The following is a 16,652-nucleotide window of genomic DNA, read 5'->3' on the forward strand; positions in this document are numbered from 1 at the left end:
CTTTGGATTCACCGGTTAAACCGACGTTCAATGGATCTATACCCATCGGTTTAACCGGCGTTACTAAGTGTCAGCTTCAACTCAGTCATTTCAGGCGTTCAACCGGTGTATACAAAGTTTGCAGCATCGGGTCAACCGGTGAACAGATTCCAAATTTGACCTGAAAATCAACTGTTATTTGCATCGTTCGACCGACGAGTTCATTTGTGGAAGCATCGGTTCAACCGGCGTACAGATGCAGATTTGGCAGAGTCCCTGGTAAACTACACCGACGCAATCAACCGGTGTTTAAAACCTAAGCGTCGGATCAACCGGCGATAAGAAAATCTGCGGGGTCCACATGTCATATTTCTCTCTTGACCGCTCACGACTCCTCACTCGCCTTCGTTCCCAACTCAACCCGTCGCTGTTTGCCGCCTCCTCAGCTTCACTCTCACCACCGTCGCCTCCGCCGCCGTGCTGCGCCGCCGGCCGCCGTCACACCGCCGCCCTCGCGCCGCCGCCGCTTGCGCACGCGCCGTCTCTCCCGCATTGCGTCGCCGTCCGCCGCTACGCGCCGCCCGTACGCGCCTGCTCTCAACCGCGTCGCCCTAGCCTTGCGCCGCCCGCACACAGCCACATTCTGCGCCCCTGCGCAGCCCCGGCGCCGCCGCCACCGCCTTCCACGCCGCCGCCGCCTGCGCCCGCGCCGTCGCCACCACCACAGCGCCGCCCACGCTCCACCGTGCCATCGCACTGCACCTCCACCGAGCCGCCGCACACACGCATTGCACCGCTCTCGTGCATTCACGCCGCACTCCCTTTCGCTCGCCGTAACTCGCTGCGCCGCGTCTTTGTTCCTGTCGGTGATCGAAATGGGTCGCGACAAGAGGAAGGGTAAGGAAGTTGTGGTCGAGGAGCCCGCTCGCAAGCGGACCCGTGCAGCGAGAGAGGCCGAGAGGGCCGAGATGGTGGCTAAGGCCGCCGAGGAGCAGGCATCTGGCCGTGCTCGTCCGTTCGCCATCAGGGACACGCCAGCTAGGGGCAGAGGCAGAGGCAGAGGGATGGGTAGAGTCCGAGGTGCTAGGGCCACCAGAGCCGCGACAGCAGCAGCAGCAGAGTCTGATCAGTCGCTTTCAGCTGCAGAGACAGATTCAGATACAGAGACAGCGCAGTCCGAGCAGTCACAGGGGCAGGGCACACAGTCACCAGCTCTACGACGTTCTGGCCGCACCCGGCAGACGTCCCCCGTAGGTGACACTTCACCAGCGACCGAGCGTCGCACCGGACCGAGGACGCGAGGAGGTCACCAGCCACAGGAGCCTCGCAGGTCCACAGCAGCAGCAGCCGCAGCTCGTCGAGCCGAGGCCCTAGCGGCCGAGCGCGCAGTGTTCCGCATGGACACTGTCGTGCGTCTGGAGCCAGGTGTGCTGCTCCAGAACTTGACCAAGGCCAATGCGGCGAAGGTCAAGAGGCTCAGGTGGAGTGTACAGGAGGAGAAGTGGTTCCCAGTGACACGAGATAGCAGGTTTGATCGTAGATTCTGGACACTTCTTCAGGCCAGTTTCTACGAGACCTATCAGAGGCGGGGCCACAGGATCTTCCCTCACAGAGTACTTGACTGGGTATCTTTGAGGACAGCTGCAGGGGGAGCCGATGTCAGGGAGCATTTTGCTCACTTCAGGGGTCTGCCCAGGTTGCTTTCGATTGAGCGGAACAGATATATTGAGGACTGGGTCAGAGTCTTTTATGCCACAGCATGGATTGCCCCAGAGCGCAGAGCAGTACATTTCATGTTTGGAGGCCAGGTCTTTGGTTTGTCCAGAGCAACACTTGCAGGGATCTTTGGAGTTGACCTAGTTGACGTCTCTCTGCACAAGATGGTCTACAGTGATGCAGATCCTCCACGCAGGGCTATGATTGGCGGGATTGCACCTTCTCACGAGGCGATCTCTCAGTGTTTCCGTCAGCCATTCCCTGCTTCCTACGCCAGAGTCCCTAGCCTGCTGACCCCAGAGGCTTACGCAGTTCATATGGCACTCCGGAGGACTTTGCTCCCGAGGAGTGGCTACCCAGAGGGGTTCACAGGTCTGCAGCAGCTACTGCTTCTTCACATCCTTACTCACGAGCCGTTCGACATTGTTGACTTCATTTTGGCTGAGATTGAGGATGTCATCACTGACGGGATGGGTGTCGTGCGTCAGTTTCCATATGCTCACCTGATCAGCTTCATTTGTTCTATGATTGTGCCAGCTGAGTCCCCCGTCAGTGCAGTTTACAGACAGGACGAGGTTCCATGGTTTCCAGTCTACCGTCCGACAGCACCCTCAGACAGGAGGAGAGGCAGACAGGCCGATCGAGCTGCTATGGCACAGTTGGCACCCGAGGTACAGGCCCGAGTGGCCCAGCAGGATGAGGCGTTACTAGCCGCTGAGGCACAGCTTCCCGGAGGAGACGATGAGATACATTGGTCCGACCTAGAGTCAGACTCCTCCGAGGATGAGGAGTACTTCCTTGCACCAGCCCCAGCTAGTCATGATCATGAGGCAGGGGGGTCCGGAGAGCCAGCTCCAGTGTCAGCTGCTGCTACTACAGTTTCAGAGTCTCAGGTGTCTCAGCCGTCTGAGCTCACCGCACTTCTGCAGCAGCTGGTGACACAGCAGAGGGAGGACCGTCGAGCACAGGAGGAGGCTAGGAGAGCCCATGAGGCCCAGCTTGCAGCGATACAGAGAGAGGCCGCCCGAGAGCGAGCTGCTACAGAGGAGCGTTTTGTCGGCCTCATTGACAGAGTATCTCAGAGGACAGACGCTCAGTTTCAGCAGATGCAGCAGGGCATGATGGCGATGTTCGGGATGATCTCACAGCTATACTCTCACACCGGACTCGCCCCACAGCAGCCAGGACAGTCAGGCCTTCAGGGCGTTGGAGCACCACCACTTGCAGTCACACCAGCTCCAGCCTCCACTGCTCCAGCTTCTTCCGCGATCCCGGAGACCATGTTCTCGATGTCTGCACTTTTTGGGTCTGCGGGTCGCCCTTTCTTCTCTCCTCTGCCAGCGACTTCACTTTTCCAGGAGTCTCCCTCAGCAGTTCACACAGTCGCCCTCCCAGCAGTACCACAGCCGTTACCTTCAGGGGGAGGTGGAGAGGGTTCCGTGCTTCAGCAGTCTACGCAGCCGGCAGCTTCAGCACTCACCACTTCAGATGTTGACACATCTTCTGCTGAGCCGGTTACTACTTCGACGGACCTTCCTCCAGGCAGCGCCAGCACACGAGCCTCCACGACCGCTACTCCTCCAGTCAGCTCAGCGCCTGCCGGCAGTTCAGATCAGCAGCTCCCGTCTGTCACTGAGGATGCACCGTCCGACGACGACGACGACGATGACCCAGATCGATTCCTTGCTGTACCTCGTCAGCTGGATCCGTAGCTTGCTCCTTTTTGTGCTTTGATGCCAAAGGGGGAGAGGGAGTGAGAGTCAGGGGGAGGGTAGCATTAGAGAGAGCTCGTGATCAGGATTTTGATGTTTCTTATTGTATTATATTCAGTGTTAGTTCATGGATATGTACATTTGTCGTTTGAGCATGCTGAGCTTTTGAGACATATCTATGGATTTCGTTTGAGCCATTGAGTTCCTTGATTCTCTCTTTTCGAGTTTGCTTGTGTTTATTCGTGCCTTATCTCTCTCGCTCTCTTGTTATTTATGTTTATGTTGTCATCAATCACCAAAAAGGGGGAGATTGTAAGCATCTAGGCCCTCAAGGTATGTTTCGGTGATTAATGACAACCATTATTGTGACTAATGAGTTTGTGCAGCTTTATAGATCATTATCGCTCATTTGGTTATATGTCAAAAGAGGCCCCTAATTCTCTTTATTCAAAAAGGCGATCTCGGTATTCAACTCAATAATATGTCAAGACTAAGAATCTTTCTAGTCCTAAGTGTCATAAGGTTGAGAAGGACACTTAGGTTAGTATAGGTTTTATAGTTTTGTAGTGATCGCACTATTAAGAGGGGTTTAGGCTTAGTAACTTGAGCATGGACATGGTCATTTGAAAATGGATGCACACAATGGTCACTCAGGTTTCTAGAAGCTCAAATAAGTGGTTCTCAACTTATATCTCAAGAATATTTGGATTACATTCAAGACTCAAGTCAGAAAAGGCAAAATCAGGAAAATCCTTAACACCGGTTTAACCGACGCCTCAACTTTTCTATACGTCGGTTAAACGAGGTCACCAGAGTCTGGACAAGTCTGTACACCGGTTAAACCGACGATATTTGAAATTGGACGTCGGTGCAGTTGTCCAGAGACTCGGTTTTTCAGTTGATCAATGGATGACTACACTCACCGGTTAAACCGATGCTACGACGGTTAATCTGCCCAAGCTGTAACGGCTAGTTTTCAGAAAGGGTAGTTTACATTTACCGATTAAACCGACGATGACTATTGGAGGGACGTCGGATTAACCGGCGCTACGCAGTTTTCTGGCAGCTTTTTCTCCAACGGCTCTATTCGTGTGAGCTGCCTATATATACCCCTCCAATGGGTCATTCTACCACTCTTGACATCCAAACACTCATACTATAGTCAAGAGCCACTTTGAGCTTCATCATTTCACACACTTGTTCATTCAATCATTCAAGAAGCAAGATTAAGGACTTGAGTAGAGAGAAGCTTGTGTGCATCCGTTCTTGGTGATCGGTTCTTGCTCAAGTGAAAGGCCTTAGCTTGTTACTCTTGGTGATTGGCATCACCTAGGCGATCTTGGTGATCGAGGTGATTCTCGCGGAGCTTGCCAAGAATTGTGGGAGCCCGGAGAAGAAGATTGTACGTGGCTTGATCTCCACCACACCGGGATGGTGAACGGAGACTCTTAGTGAGCGCCCTCATCTTGGTGACTTGGGAGGTGACAATACTCTTTGTGAGTGTCACAACGTGGATTAGGGGTGTGTGCCAACACATCGATACCACGGGAAAAATCCGGTTGTCTCTTGTCCACTTTACTTATTCAAGCATTATCTTTCTTGTAATATTTTCATGTGCTTGATAAAGGGATCATTCTTTGATCTACCTTGCTAGGCTTTATCTCTTTTTATCTTTCCTAGCTTGCGTAGGTAGTTTAGTTACCCGGTTGGTGAATTGGTGCCTTTCTAGTTTTGCATAGGTTAAGATTGCTTTATCTTGTTTTAGAATTTGAAAAAGGCCCAATTCACCCCCCCCCCTCTTGGTCCATCGATCCTTTCACCAATCTCATGCAATTCTACCCACCTGCATTATCAATATTATCAACGTAATTACTCCAGCCAATCTAAATATATTTGTAACTTACCTGAATGTGGTTGGAACGTTCATGGGCGACATTGGGCTGGCGTACACCCTCTTCCTCAAAATCGATTGGCGGTCGGAATGCATAATTGCAACTGGTGATGGAAAAATTATTATGTGATTAATTGAAAGATTTATTACTGGAAAAATAAGATAATATTAATGATCAAGTTAATTAAGGACATATAGCTAGGATTAATTTGAATACATAAAAAACTATCACATGTTATCGGTTAAAAATTGGACCTAAGAACTTCTACATAGATGAATGTTTAGACCAATGAAGGTGTATTTGTTACTAAATTCATAGAACAAACATGTAGTGAACGGAATGTGCCAGTCCATGAGAGACCAACGGACGTGCAAACAATTAGCATGTCCACATTGGGAGGGAGGCAACGACGCAGGGAACCATGAAACTCTGCCTCTTCTGTATGCATTCAATTTGAAAGAGCTCATTCACGATCAAGCAAAGATAAATGGCACGCTAGTTTCCCTATACAAAACAGGATGCGGATGCATCCAGAGAATTATTGACCATCACTTACTGTTTGAATACTGGTATGAATCTCGCCGTCAATCACCGGTACCCAGCAGCAGCTTCCTTGGCTCTTCCTCGCCGTTCACCAATACGGCCCAATGGGATCCTTGCCCCCTCTCCATGGTTCCGTTTCAGGTGTTGACGGCAGCTTCCAAGCAAGAAAACCTGTCAAAGGGTACTTATAAAGGCCCAGCATGCAAATAAAGGAGCGGGAAAAATTGCCGCGGCAAATTAAAATCGCAAGCTCATATATTTTTTTACGTCCGGGAAAACTACAGGTTTTGACGGAGATTAGTCGAAAATGTAGTCGAAATAGTCACAGATGTAGTGTCGTCGAGGATGTAGTCGTAGTAGTCACAAATATAGCGTAGTCGAGGATGTACTCGTAGGTATGTGCTTGTGGGTTGCTACAGGAAAAACTTTATTTTTTTCATGCATGTACACATCAACGTTCGAGACAATTATAAGTTCCCAAATATAATTTTACACGCAATAAACAAATCATTGATCAAATATGAAATAGGAGTGCTAAGACATATTCACATATCAATGATCAAAGATGAAATGAGTGCAGTGTGTGCGAGCAAACTGGGTTGTCCTGATGGCCCTACCATGTTAGCCACTGATTTATGGTGATATTTTTAGGACTGCTCAGCATCTCAATCTCTAACAAATACCCCCTGTTTTTATCCACCCCGTTCTAAAATATAAGAGAAATGCATCACGATGCACCGAAATTTAACATATGCGTTGCAACAGGAGTAAAAGTACATTTGCGTTGCAACAGGAGTAAAAATCAAGGGTAAAAATCCGAAAAACTACCACCAAATATGAATATTCTGTAAAACTACTAACAAATAATATGGTTCCAAACAAATCTGATATAAATCAAATCCGTAGGTAGTCATTGTCATCGAAGCCAACTGATAAACAAATGTACAGTAAATTCTATTTTATATCCCATCCATCGATGTGGCTAAGATAATTCTTTACTTCAGCAGGAAGCAGTTGTCGATAAGCATTCACTCCTGATCATAAGATATCGATGATGAAGTTCTGCCACATAGTAACATGATCCTGTGAACAATTCAGACACATAAGTAAATATCTCATATGCGATCGATAGCAACAATTATTGAAGATGACAAGAATATTTTTCACAAAGCAGTATACTCACCGTACAAATCTCCATGCTCTGGATACTTTTCCACCAAGACCTGTACTGCAGAACCAGGTAGCCCGCAGAATACCTGCGGTATCTTTCCTATCACTCATATTGTTGTATAGTGTAAATAAATGCTATTGATGATTAGTAATCTATAATAAGTTACCCTTTCTCCTCATCTTCAATAATTCCCTTTTCATGCGTGAACGACCACTTGTAGATATTCTAGTCCCATCTGGGACTATTAACGTTCATTGCAGCTGTATACTTCTTGTAGAAATGTGTAATAGTCTCTCCATATTTTCTGTATGGAACATCTTCACACCACTCCGGAACACGTGACGGATCAATCACAATAAGTTTTTTATCCACATGATCCAAGACAGACAACATGGAGTTTTTCCCGTTGAACCATGGCAGGAGGAACTACCAGAAATAATCTGTAGTAAGATAGATAATAATAATAATAATAGTCGAAGATGTAGTCGTAGTAATCGGAGGTGTAACTGAAGCAGTCCAAGATGTAGTTGAAGCAGCCGGAGATACAGTCGAAGTAGTCAAAGATTCAGTGTAGTTGAAGATGTAGTCGTAGTAGTCGAAGGTGTAACTGAAGCAGTCGGATATATAGTCGTAGCAGTCAGAGATGTAGTTGAAGCAGCCGAAGGTGCAGTCGAAGTAGTCAAAGATGCAATGTAGTCGAAGATGAAGTCATAGTAGCCGAAGGTATAGTTGAAGCAGTCGGAGATATAGTCGTAGTAGTCAGAGATATAGTTGAAGTAGTCGGAGATGCAGTCGAAGTAGTCACAGGTGTTGACGGCGGCTTCCACGCAAGAAACCCTGTCAAAGGGTACTTATAAAGGCCCAGCATGCAAATAAAGGAGCAGGAAAAATTGCCACGGCAAATTAAAATCTCAAGCTCATCTGTTTTTAACGCCCGAGAAAACTACAGGTTTTGACGGAGATCAGTCGGAAATGCAGTTGAAGTAGCCACAGGTGCAGTGTAGTTTAGGGTGTAGTCGTAGTAGTCGGAGGTATAGTTGAAGCAGTTGGGAATATAGTCTTAGTAGTCAGAGATGTAGTTAAAGCAGTCGGAGATGCACTCGAAGTAGTAGTCACAGATGCAGTGTAGTTGAAGCCCTGCCATACAAGAAGTACGTGCACACAATTATTGAAATGAGCTTAAAGTATATCACTTCCTCCTATGAGCACTGCAGGAACTGCTTTGCTTTGTGATTCATCTTTCTTCATCTGATAAACTTCACGCTGCTTTTTATTTCTTTCAATTCTTTTCTCATCAGATTTCATTGTGCTCAGAATTCTATCACTTCCTCCTATCAGTATACCGGAACCAAAATGTAGTTTCAAAAGTTATGTGCCATGGCAAATTGCAGATGAACTCAAAAAATTATAGTTTCAAAGGCTACCTGCAGTATGCTCATCCATGAGAGAAATCATGCAAGCGTTGGATGCATTAGTATTAGGATAATTGCGCTGCATATTCAAAGGGAATCACATGGCAAATCATAACAAAGAAAAGTGTGCACAGGATAAGACTGTAAACATTCATTCTAACAGGTTTTTACGTTGATCATTTTTCTTGTGTTTGGATGACACTTTTTCCTCTTATATTCCTCACGTCGCTTCCTGTTCTTCTCCTCCCTTTGCTCATCTGTCATTGAGGCAGCACGGAATCTATCCCGTTCTCATCTAAGATGACGCGCATCATGAGCAATACATGAATCTATTTCAAGTTCGTGTGGTGAGAAGATAATACCGTGAAGCAAATCATGAGCATTCGCAATTGAATCAAAAGAATAGATCATTACCAATATTTTGATTGGGAGGATCCATAAAATGTAGTCGAAGTGTTGAAGATGTAGTCATAGTAGTCGGAGATGCAGTCTATTTAGTCGAAGATGTAGTCGTAGTAGTCGGAGGTGTAACAGAAGGAGTCGGAGATGTAGTCGTAGTAGTCAGAGATGTAGTTGAAGCAATTGGAGATGCAGTTGAAGTAGTCAAAAATGCAGTGTAGTCGAAGATGTAGTCATAGTAGTCAGAGGTACAGTTGAAGCGGTCGGAAAAATAGTCGTAGTAGTCAGTCTTCCCACCAACAGCAATACCTGAAGATAATACCGTGACGCAAATCATGAGCATTCGCAATTGAATCAAAAGAATAGATCATTACCAGTATTTTGATTGGGAGGATCCATCTGCTTGCACACGTTCTTGCAAACGTGCGTCGTGTGCTACGGATGCCCTAGAACGCCAGCGATGGCAACGACTGGGGCGACAGAGAACGAAGAGGCCGGAGACGTGTACCTGAGCTGCAGCGTCCCGTGAGCCAATGGGACGCCGCGGCATGGCGTGGCGAAGGCGCGGTGCGGCGGCAGCATGTTCACGGCGCGGCGAAGGCGTGTTGCGGCGCAGGGATGGCGTGTTCCATCGTCGCTTGTCCCAGGCGCTACGGTAGGGTTTAGCTCACTCAATTATTGTGAACAATGAAAGGAAGGGAGCCGCAATTATCGGATTTCAGCCATAGAACGCCAGTGACGGGCATGACAGGGGCAACAGAGGACGAAGAGGCCGGAGATGGGCACCTGAGCTGCAGCACGACGTGAGCCGATGGGACGTCCCGGCGTGGCATGGCAACGCCACAGGGATGGAACGACGAGACGCGGCATGGTGAAAGCGCGGCGCGACGATGGAGTGTTCCCGGCGCGGCGACGGCGTGTCGCCGGCGCAGCGGGGCGATGGCGTGGCGACGACGCGATGGTAGGGTTTTAGCTCACCCTATGGAAGGCGACAACACAACTCTGGATGGAAGGGAGACGCAATTATCGCAACTTAAAAATAATTTAGCAGCAGAGGACGTTCTGGGCGTGGCGACGGATCCATCTGCTGCCGTAGATGCAAAAGCATTTGAAATTGATGATGGATTCCGCCACGGACGACGCACGAGACGAAAGGACGGGGCGACGTATCGCACGGGAGGTAAGATGATAGAAAATTTTGTCACCCTTAGCCCCTTTTTAGTAGTAGTGATATTCTAGTTCATTTCTTTTCAGAAGGTGGATTTACCTCACCTTTGGAAAAAAAAAGGGGGGGATAAAATGATTAAGCTCGGTCCATCGCAACAAATTAAAGGACGTGGCCTTCATAGCAAAGTTGCAAAATTTCTAGCCTATATGGCTCCCTACCACAAATAGTCCTACTGTGTGTGGTTTTGTCAGGTGTAGCTTCTATATTATTGAAATAGTGTTATTATGTCTTAACTGATTAGTAAAGTTCCGGCCTACTTTTTCCAAAATAAAAGTATGCATTTCTTGTGAGCTTATTCATTTATTATTCTTCATGGAAATCTCTTCATACAATCTACGTTGGAGTGGGGGAGTTAAGATGAAATAGGATCATTAATTGCTAATCAAAACTAAGTTGAATTAAATTGGCGAGAGTTTGGACTTAAGCATGAGATGAGCAAGTGTTACTGAAAAGACTTGCACAAAGAAGTTAGGTTGTAGCCTCGTAGGGATGTGTGGTTTTGGCATGCCGTCTCCATCTGATGTTCTAGCTTGTAAATTGAACACTGAAGTCAAAATTTGAGACTAACAAATCAAGGACGTTTTTTGCAGTCCGTTGGCCTAGTTCTTCACTCGATGACACACACCCTCGAATCAAAAATTAATTATACTCGCTTAGTCCCAAAAAAAAAATGGAACTATCGCTTCCGATGAGTCGATAACACACACCTTCGAATCAAAAATCAATTCGCTTGCTGATGAGCGCTAAGCCCCGCGCTTCCCAATGAGTCAAACAATTTCTAAAAAAATCAAGCTCAGAAGTTGCTAATTTCTGCATCCGAATGTGCAGATGATTGTACCGGACCCACCAGCACTACTACACTTCCTCACTGCTTGTGATTTCTTGCTTACGTTGGAAACACGCTGACGCTTATATGGCGGGGTAGAGCACGCTACCGGAGCAGTTTGGCGCTATTACTGCTAGTGCTAGCTGCTGAGTAGTGAGTAGTGATGCGTTACCAGCTTAGGCCCATGGGCTTCCGCAGGATTGCTTTCCCATCGCTTTGGGCGGCTTGCTACTGCAAGCGGCTGTGCTGTGAACTAGGTTGCTGTTATGTCGGCCCAGAAACCTACCCAGTCAGAGTCAGTTCTGATAATAGGCTATAGCGTTATTTCAAGTACGTCCCACGAGGAAAAATGTAGGTCGACACCTTTATGCATTTTGGGAACTGTTGGAGGGTGGTTTTTACTCTTCACAACTAAAATTTTATTTTAAGCAAACTGAACGTAATTTAGCTGGTAAGCTGGTAAGGTTCCACCCAGGTTTTAGCCTTGATTCAGTACAAATGCTCGTACTTTCCTGAATTTATTCTAGAATTTTCCTGAATTTATTCTAGAATTTAACCGGCGTATTCTTTAAGTGCTAGGTGACGCGCCCGTCGACAGCGAGACACCTATGGTGACTTTATCAATCTCGAAAATCTACCCGCTTAGTCTCTTGGACTGTGTTTAAAAAAAATAATTTTAAGAAAGGTGTATTGGAAATCGTTGGAGATGCTCACCACAGCTAGAATTGTAAGAGAGAATAATCCATACTCCGTGGCATTTTAGACCTGTTTCAAATCTGACCAATACACTCTGTTGTAGCACTTTTCTAGATACAAAACTACATGATGCAGATGTTCCAAAACATGGTTTATCTTTTATTACTTACGAAAGGAAGTATCTACGCGTTTGTGCAAAATAAAAATAAAAAACATCACAGGACGGTCATGCAAAATCCAACAATGCTGGAACGCAGTATTATAATATTTGTCAACAACTCCAACCCATCAGCAGCGTAAACAAACCATTCAAGCAAAGCCACATCTACGACAATTAAAATTTTTACAGCACCATCACATACAAACTTCTATTTTATTTTTAAAAAACTACCTAATCACCAGAAAAGTGTAGAACCTAAATTTCAGCATCCACCCCCAGCTAAAATGCCCTCCAATTTGATTCCAGTAACATAAAGGCGACAAAAAATCTTTCTGATATTGAAGATGGAGTTTGTTCAATCTCAACTAACCATTAGTACAACACGGCAGCCTGTCCATCAAAGTTACTATACGGGCTTGACAGAGATCTAAACTGCGCAGAAGAACTAGTGTTGTTAAGAGGGCACTAACAGGTTAGTACAAATGAACAACCCTACCAAAATCAAGGCAAGGCAGCATGTAACCGTTTCCCCTCAGGTATCACCAAATCTTTGTTTTGTTTATTCAGTCCTTATCTCTGCCTATTTACAGCTTCAGTAATTCTTTGTATGCTCGGCACTCTCATTGTTAGTGACTGAGACAGCAGCAGCACGCTGAACCATTTGCAGTTGGATTTGTAACATCTGGGAAGAAGAGGTATAACTTATGAGTTTTGTTAGATATTGACTGAGAATATAAACCAAAGAAAGGCGTACATTATGTTAAGTGTGTCATTGTAAAGTGTAAACTAAGGTGAAACCAATAACAATTACTGTGCAGGCAAGAATGCAACAACATATCTAGTTATTGAGTGGTAACTCCCAGGGAAGCATTTACAACTTGAGCAAAATTGCAGATTACATAATCTGGCAGCGATGCCGAAAACTAGCCATTCAAAGTTCATGAACCTAAGTCCTAAAGTAAAAAGCAGATCGCAGATAACAATCAAGATTGTTAGTGTGGTAACCATACCTGCACCCTGTTGTTTGTAGGAATCAATGGTAATTAATTTGCATGCTTAGACACTGGATATTTGTGTATGACACCACAAGAAGCAGACTGCGGATATAACTAGTGCAACCGACTCTCATCGTGTGCAATCACGCAAACTAACATGTGATGAATCATTACATAGACGCTAGTTGAATAACAGGGGTAGTCCTTGTTGAAATCTCTCAAATAGCCAATTGTGTAAAATTCAGAAGCTATCCATCTGTGTGCACAAGTCACCATGAATCCAATCCCATCAGACTTTTCCAATGGTACATATGGAGATTGGTGGTATGCTGTTTGGCTTGGTTTCACCCAAAGATGAGCTTGCAACAGAAATATTTAAGATGTTGCAACTTGCAAGCAGTCAATGTAGTAGCTCCTTATATATAGCTCATATAGTCATAGGCAGGGCTTCTTAGTCGCACCTCAGAGTAATGTAGAAAGGTGTAAGATTTGTGTTTTTGGAATCAAGATTCTTACCTCTATCTGGCTTTTTATAAAGTTTTCTTGTGCCTTCTGCAGTGAAATTTCAAGATCCCTGGTGCTTGTCCCTGAACTAATACCACCATGTGCATTAAAAGGCAGAGGTGCTAAACCATCGCTGGTGTTTTGGAACTGCAGTTCTTGATCTTTCTGAGATTGATTGGAGCTACTTGCTTCAGATTGTGGTATACTTGATGTAGACTGGGGAGGACCTGACCTGATGGTTGAATACGACATACTTATTAGTGTTATACTTTATATTAGAACAGTAAGACCCCTACTTTTTATCCCATCAGTATAGTAATAATTAAATACAGTGAGCAATGTCCCTAAAAGTACACGAGCGTGGGTAACCACCAATTTCAAGATGATATGTAAACAAAATCATGAAAAGCTTTGCGTTTATACTGTTCCAGAAACATACCTATTTAGGGTGTTTGCTGGAGGATAAGCAAAAGATCTTCCATATAAAGAAGCAGCTGCTACAGCCACTTCAATCTTTGCTTGGCGCCTGATCATGTTCTCACCTGCTGCTCCTTCTGAGGCTGAAGTGCCAGTACCTGCAGCTGCTTTTTCTCAAATCAAATCAGCAACCAGAAATAGAGTGCAGTACTCACTCATAAGTAAGATTAAAATCAGAATATACAACAACAACAAAGTCTTTTAGTCCCAAGCAAGTTGGGTTGGCTAGAAGATTAGAATCGGAATATGCGACACAACAAAATTAGAATATCAAAATGAAGCTCACCAGGCTGAAATCCAGGCTGAGCTCCATGTCGTGCTGATGCAGCACGTCCATTATCTGGGGGAATGATTGGAGCTCTGCACGTGGGGCAAGTGTGCTGGCGCTCTAGCCATGACCTTAGACAATGGACATGGAACAGATGCCCACAAAGCAGCTTCTTTGCTGCAGTCATCTCCTCACGGCAAATGATACATGTAGCGTCACTCCTGAGTACAATAAAATGTAAAGCATGACAATTTTTTATAATGGAGTCAACTAAATATTTGCCAATGGAACAATATAGAACTCACGCATTGAGCTCTTCTTCTGTAGCATCTGGAAAGCGTTCATTCATGTTGGAAGTGATCTTTCTGTAGCGTACATAATCGGCAATGCGAATTCTGAAGTTGCGGAAGGTCTCATATAGCTCTCGAATCAAGTGCAGTGGGACACCATAGTTCCTGATATCAGTATAACAGATCAACAGCTGTAGTTTCACACTAGTCTAAGAGTAGTGCCATAATAACAGAACTTACAGGAAGATGGATATGAAGAAAAGCATGTATAATGACAAGTGCACAAGGTCACTGATGAGCTCCAAATAAAATGTATACACTGCCTTCTTCTCCCATTGACCTTCCATTAGCATGTCACTGACATAGAATATATACTTCACAAATGTTGATACTGTGGATGTTGCCAGTATCATATACCTGAAACATGATTTGTTCATGTTAGAGCTACTATCAGTATCTTGGATCTTGAAATTATTATGAAACAATTTCCAGCCATTTAGAAATCAGAACAATAGAAATCGTATCTTCAGGCCATCTTAAGGTTAACCGATAGGGTCATTACTTGCTTGGAAGGCATGCCCATTGCTTCGGAAGCAACTAGCAAAGAAAAATGTCTATAGCTGGAACCTGGAGCTTCATGCTAAATCGACCTAATATGTTGCAGTGCCATCACTTAAAGAATGTTCAAACCAAAACAGACTGCACAAGTTGGTAGACTAACATCTTGTAATATAGTAACCAGAACAGATTAGCAAGCTTGAGATGGTTGGGGACTTGAGGTAGTGAATGTTTAATACTAAGAAATATTCATGGCTTAGCAATTAGTACATACATCAAGTGAATGAGAAAAAAAAGCAATAACTGCAAATCTTGCACTATTCAAATGGTATAGGCATAGGGTTTAGGTTAAGGCTCAGTGTGAAGGATGCCGCACAAAATGGAATGAGGATGCCTCATGTAAGAATTACTAAAGGCCTTTGTGGTAGGCTTGGTACAATGCAACTACAAAAAGACACTCGCATGATACAACCAACCTAACATGTAGTACTTCGTGTTCATTATGATGGAAATTGTCGTTTCACAGTGTTTGTTCATTGTAATCAATCTCCACCCCTACTCTAATGTTGCGAAAGGGAATAATTAGTGTAGCTTCTCACGTTGATAAGTGATAAGGTGAAAACAGAAAAAATAATGCTGATACATCTCTAGCATTTCCACGTGCACAAGGCGAAAAAATGACATTTCAGGAAAAACGAAAACTGAAAATTGAGCTTACTCAAATGCGAAGAATATGGCAACTGACGCCTCCCACTTCTCCATGAGCGACCTGAGCGAGTTGGACAGGAAGAGGCAGTCGACGATGAGCAGGAAGGCCAGGAAGGAGACGATCCTAATGTGCGAGAGCATGGGCACGGAGGGTGTGGTCTCGATGTACTCGACCCTCTTCTGGGCCAGCCAGTGCAGTGCCTTGACAAGGAGCAGCGCAGCGACCATGGCGAGGAAGGAGACCGAGAAGTCCTGGCGGAAGATAGTGACCGCGAAGAGGATCTCGACGACCTCCCGCCAGGACTGCTCGTTGAGGCGCTCGACCTCGGCCTCCCGGAGCGATCCCAGGAAGAGGCGCTTGACGAGTTGCCAGGCGGCGCACATGGCGACGAGGCCCGTGTTGAGGAGCAGCACGAAGCAGATCTTGGAGGTGGAGAGGTAGACCATCGCCGGGTAGAACTGCTCCCGGCTGCTGAAGGCGTAGTACACCGCCGACGCCGTCGCCAGCAGGCTGAACGCCGCGTACGTCCGAAGACGGATCATCTTCGCCTCCGGCGCCGGCGCCGCGCGCAGAGATCCCCCAGTAAAATTTCCGCAACGAAACTGCACCGCACCACCACCGGATCGGATCGCCTAGAAGAAACAATCTAAATTACCAAGCAGAATCTAGAGAAAAAATCTCCAAAATTAGCGCGTGAACCCAAATCCTAGATGACTAGGCCGCATCAGGAGCGCCAGCGCGATGCATCCGCATACCCTGTTTTCTTCGTGCTCGGCGGCGACCGGCGTCTCCGGTGGAGCACGTGGGAAACGGGGAGCGGGCGGAGGAACAAGTGCAGGGAGTCCGGGCTCGGGAAATGGGCTGAGCAGGCTAGCAGGCTCGGGGAGATCTTGGGCCCGTTTCAGTTTCACGCAACAGGCAGAGTGGGCCTGAAGCCCCTCACCCGCGAAAAATGGCAGAGTGGGCCTAATATGCTTGACAAAAAAAATACTAAACTACAGCAAAATTTATTCATGTGAAACAAAATGTCTTCATGTCTATATATCTGAAAACAGAGCATCGTGGACACGCAACCGCTGCTATAAATTGATAGAAATACTTTTTAGTGTAAGTGTAT

The 16,652-nt window shown here is 46.0% G+C and overlaps 1 protein-coding gene across 4 annotated transcripts; it reads right to left on the minus strand.

Moving 5' to 3' along the window:
- Positions 1–11,836: 11,836 nt before the first annotated feature.
- LOC112891185 (ERAD-associated E3 ubiquitin-protein ligase HRD1-like) lies at positions 11,837–16,368 on the minus strand. 4 transcript variants are annotated; one of them, XR_003228443.1, is made up of 9 exons: positions 16,291–16,368; positions 15,545–16,167; positions 14,509–14,685; positions 14,284–14,433; positions 13,997–14,199; positions 13,673–13,817; positions 13,246–13,465; positions 12,228–12,416; positions 11,837–12,172 (listed from the first exon to the last, which is right to left on the minus strand). XR_003228443.1 is itself a non-coding variant. In XM_025958139.1 (8 exons), exons 2-8 carry the CDS (start codon positions 16,075–16,077, stop codon positions 12,327–12,329), a joined length of 1,509 nt encoding a protein of 502 aa, XP_025813924.1. In that variant the 5' UTR covers positions 16,078–16,167; positions 16,291–16,368; the 3' UTR covers positions 11,837–12,326. The 4 variants fall into 4 exon arrangements, 3 of the variants coding, with proteins under 3 accessions (XP_025813924.1, XP_025813916.1, XP_025813905.1); XM_025958139.1 differs by having other exon boundaries at positions 11,837–12,416; positions 13,673–13,808; XM_025958131.1 differs by having other exon boundaries at positions 11,837–12,416; positions 13,673–13,814.
- Between the last annotated feature and the right edge of the window lie 284 nt (positions 16,369–16,652).

This window comes from Panicum hallii, chromosome 1 (assembly GCF_002211085.1).
Source record: "Panicum hallii strain FIL2 chromosome 1, PHallii_v3.1, whole genome shotgun sequence".
Lineage (NCBI taxonomy): Eukaryota > Viridiplantae > Streptophyta > Magnoliopsida > Poales > Poaceae > Panicum > Panicum hallii.

Bases quoted from the DNA above. Each gene is read 5' to 3' on its own strand.
- LOC112891185 (XM_025958120.1), bottom strand. From the start codon at position 16,077: ATGATCCGTCTTCGGACGTACGCGGCGTTCAGCCTGCTGGCGACGGCG. The intron at 14,686-15,544 runs GTAAGCTCAATT...ATCATGTTTCAG, and splicing joins GCCATATTCTTCGCATTTGA to GTATATGATACTGGCAACAT. The intron at 14,200-14,283 runs GTGAGTTCTATA...TATTGTACTCAG, and splicing joins ACAGAAGAAGAGCTCAATGC to GAGTGACGCTACATGTATCA.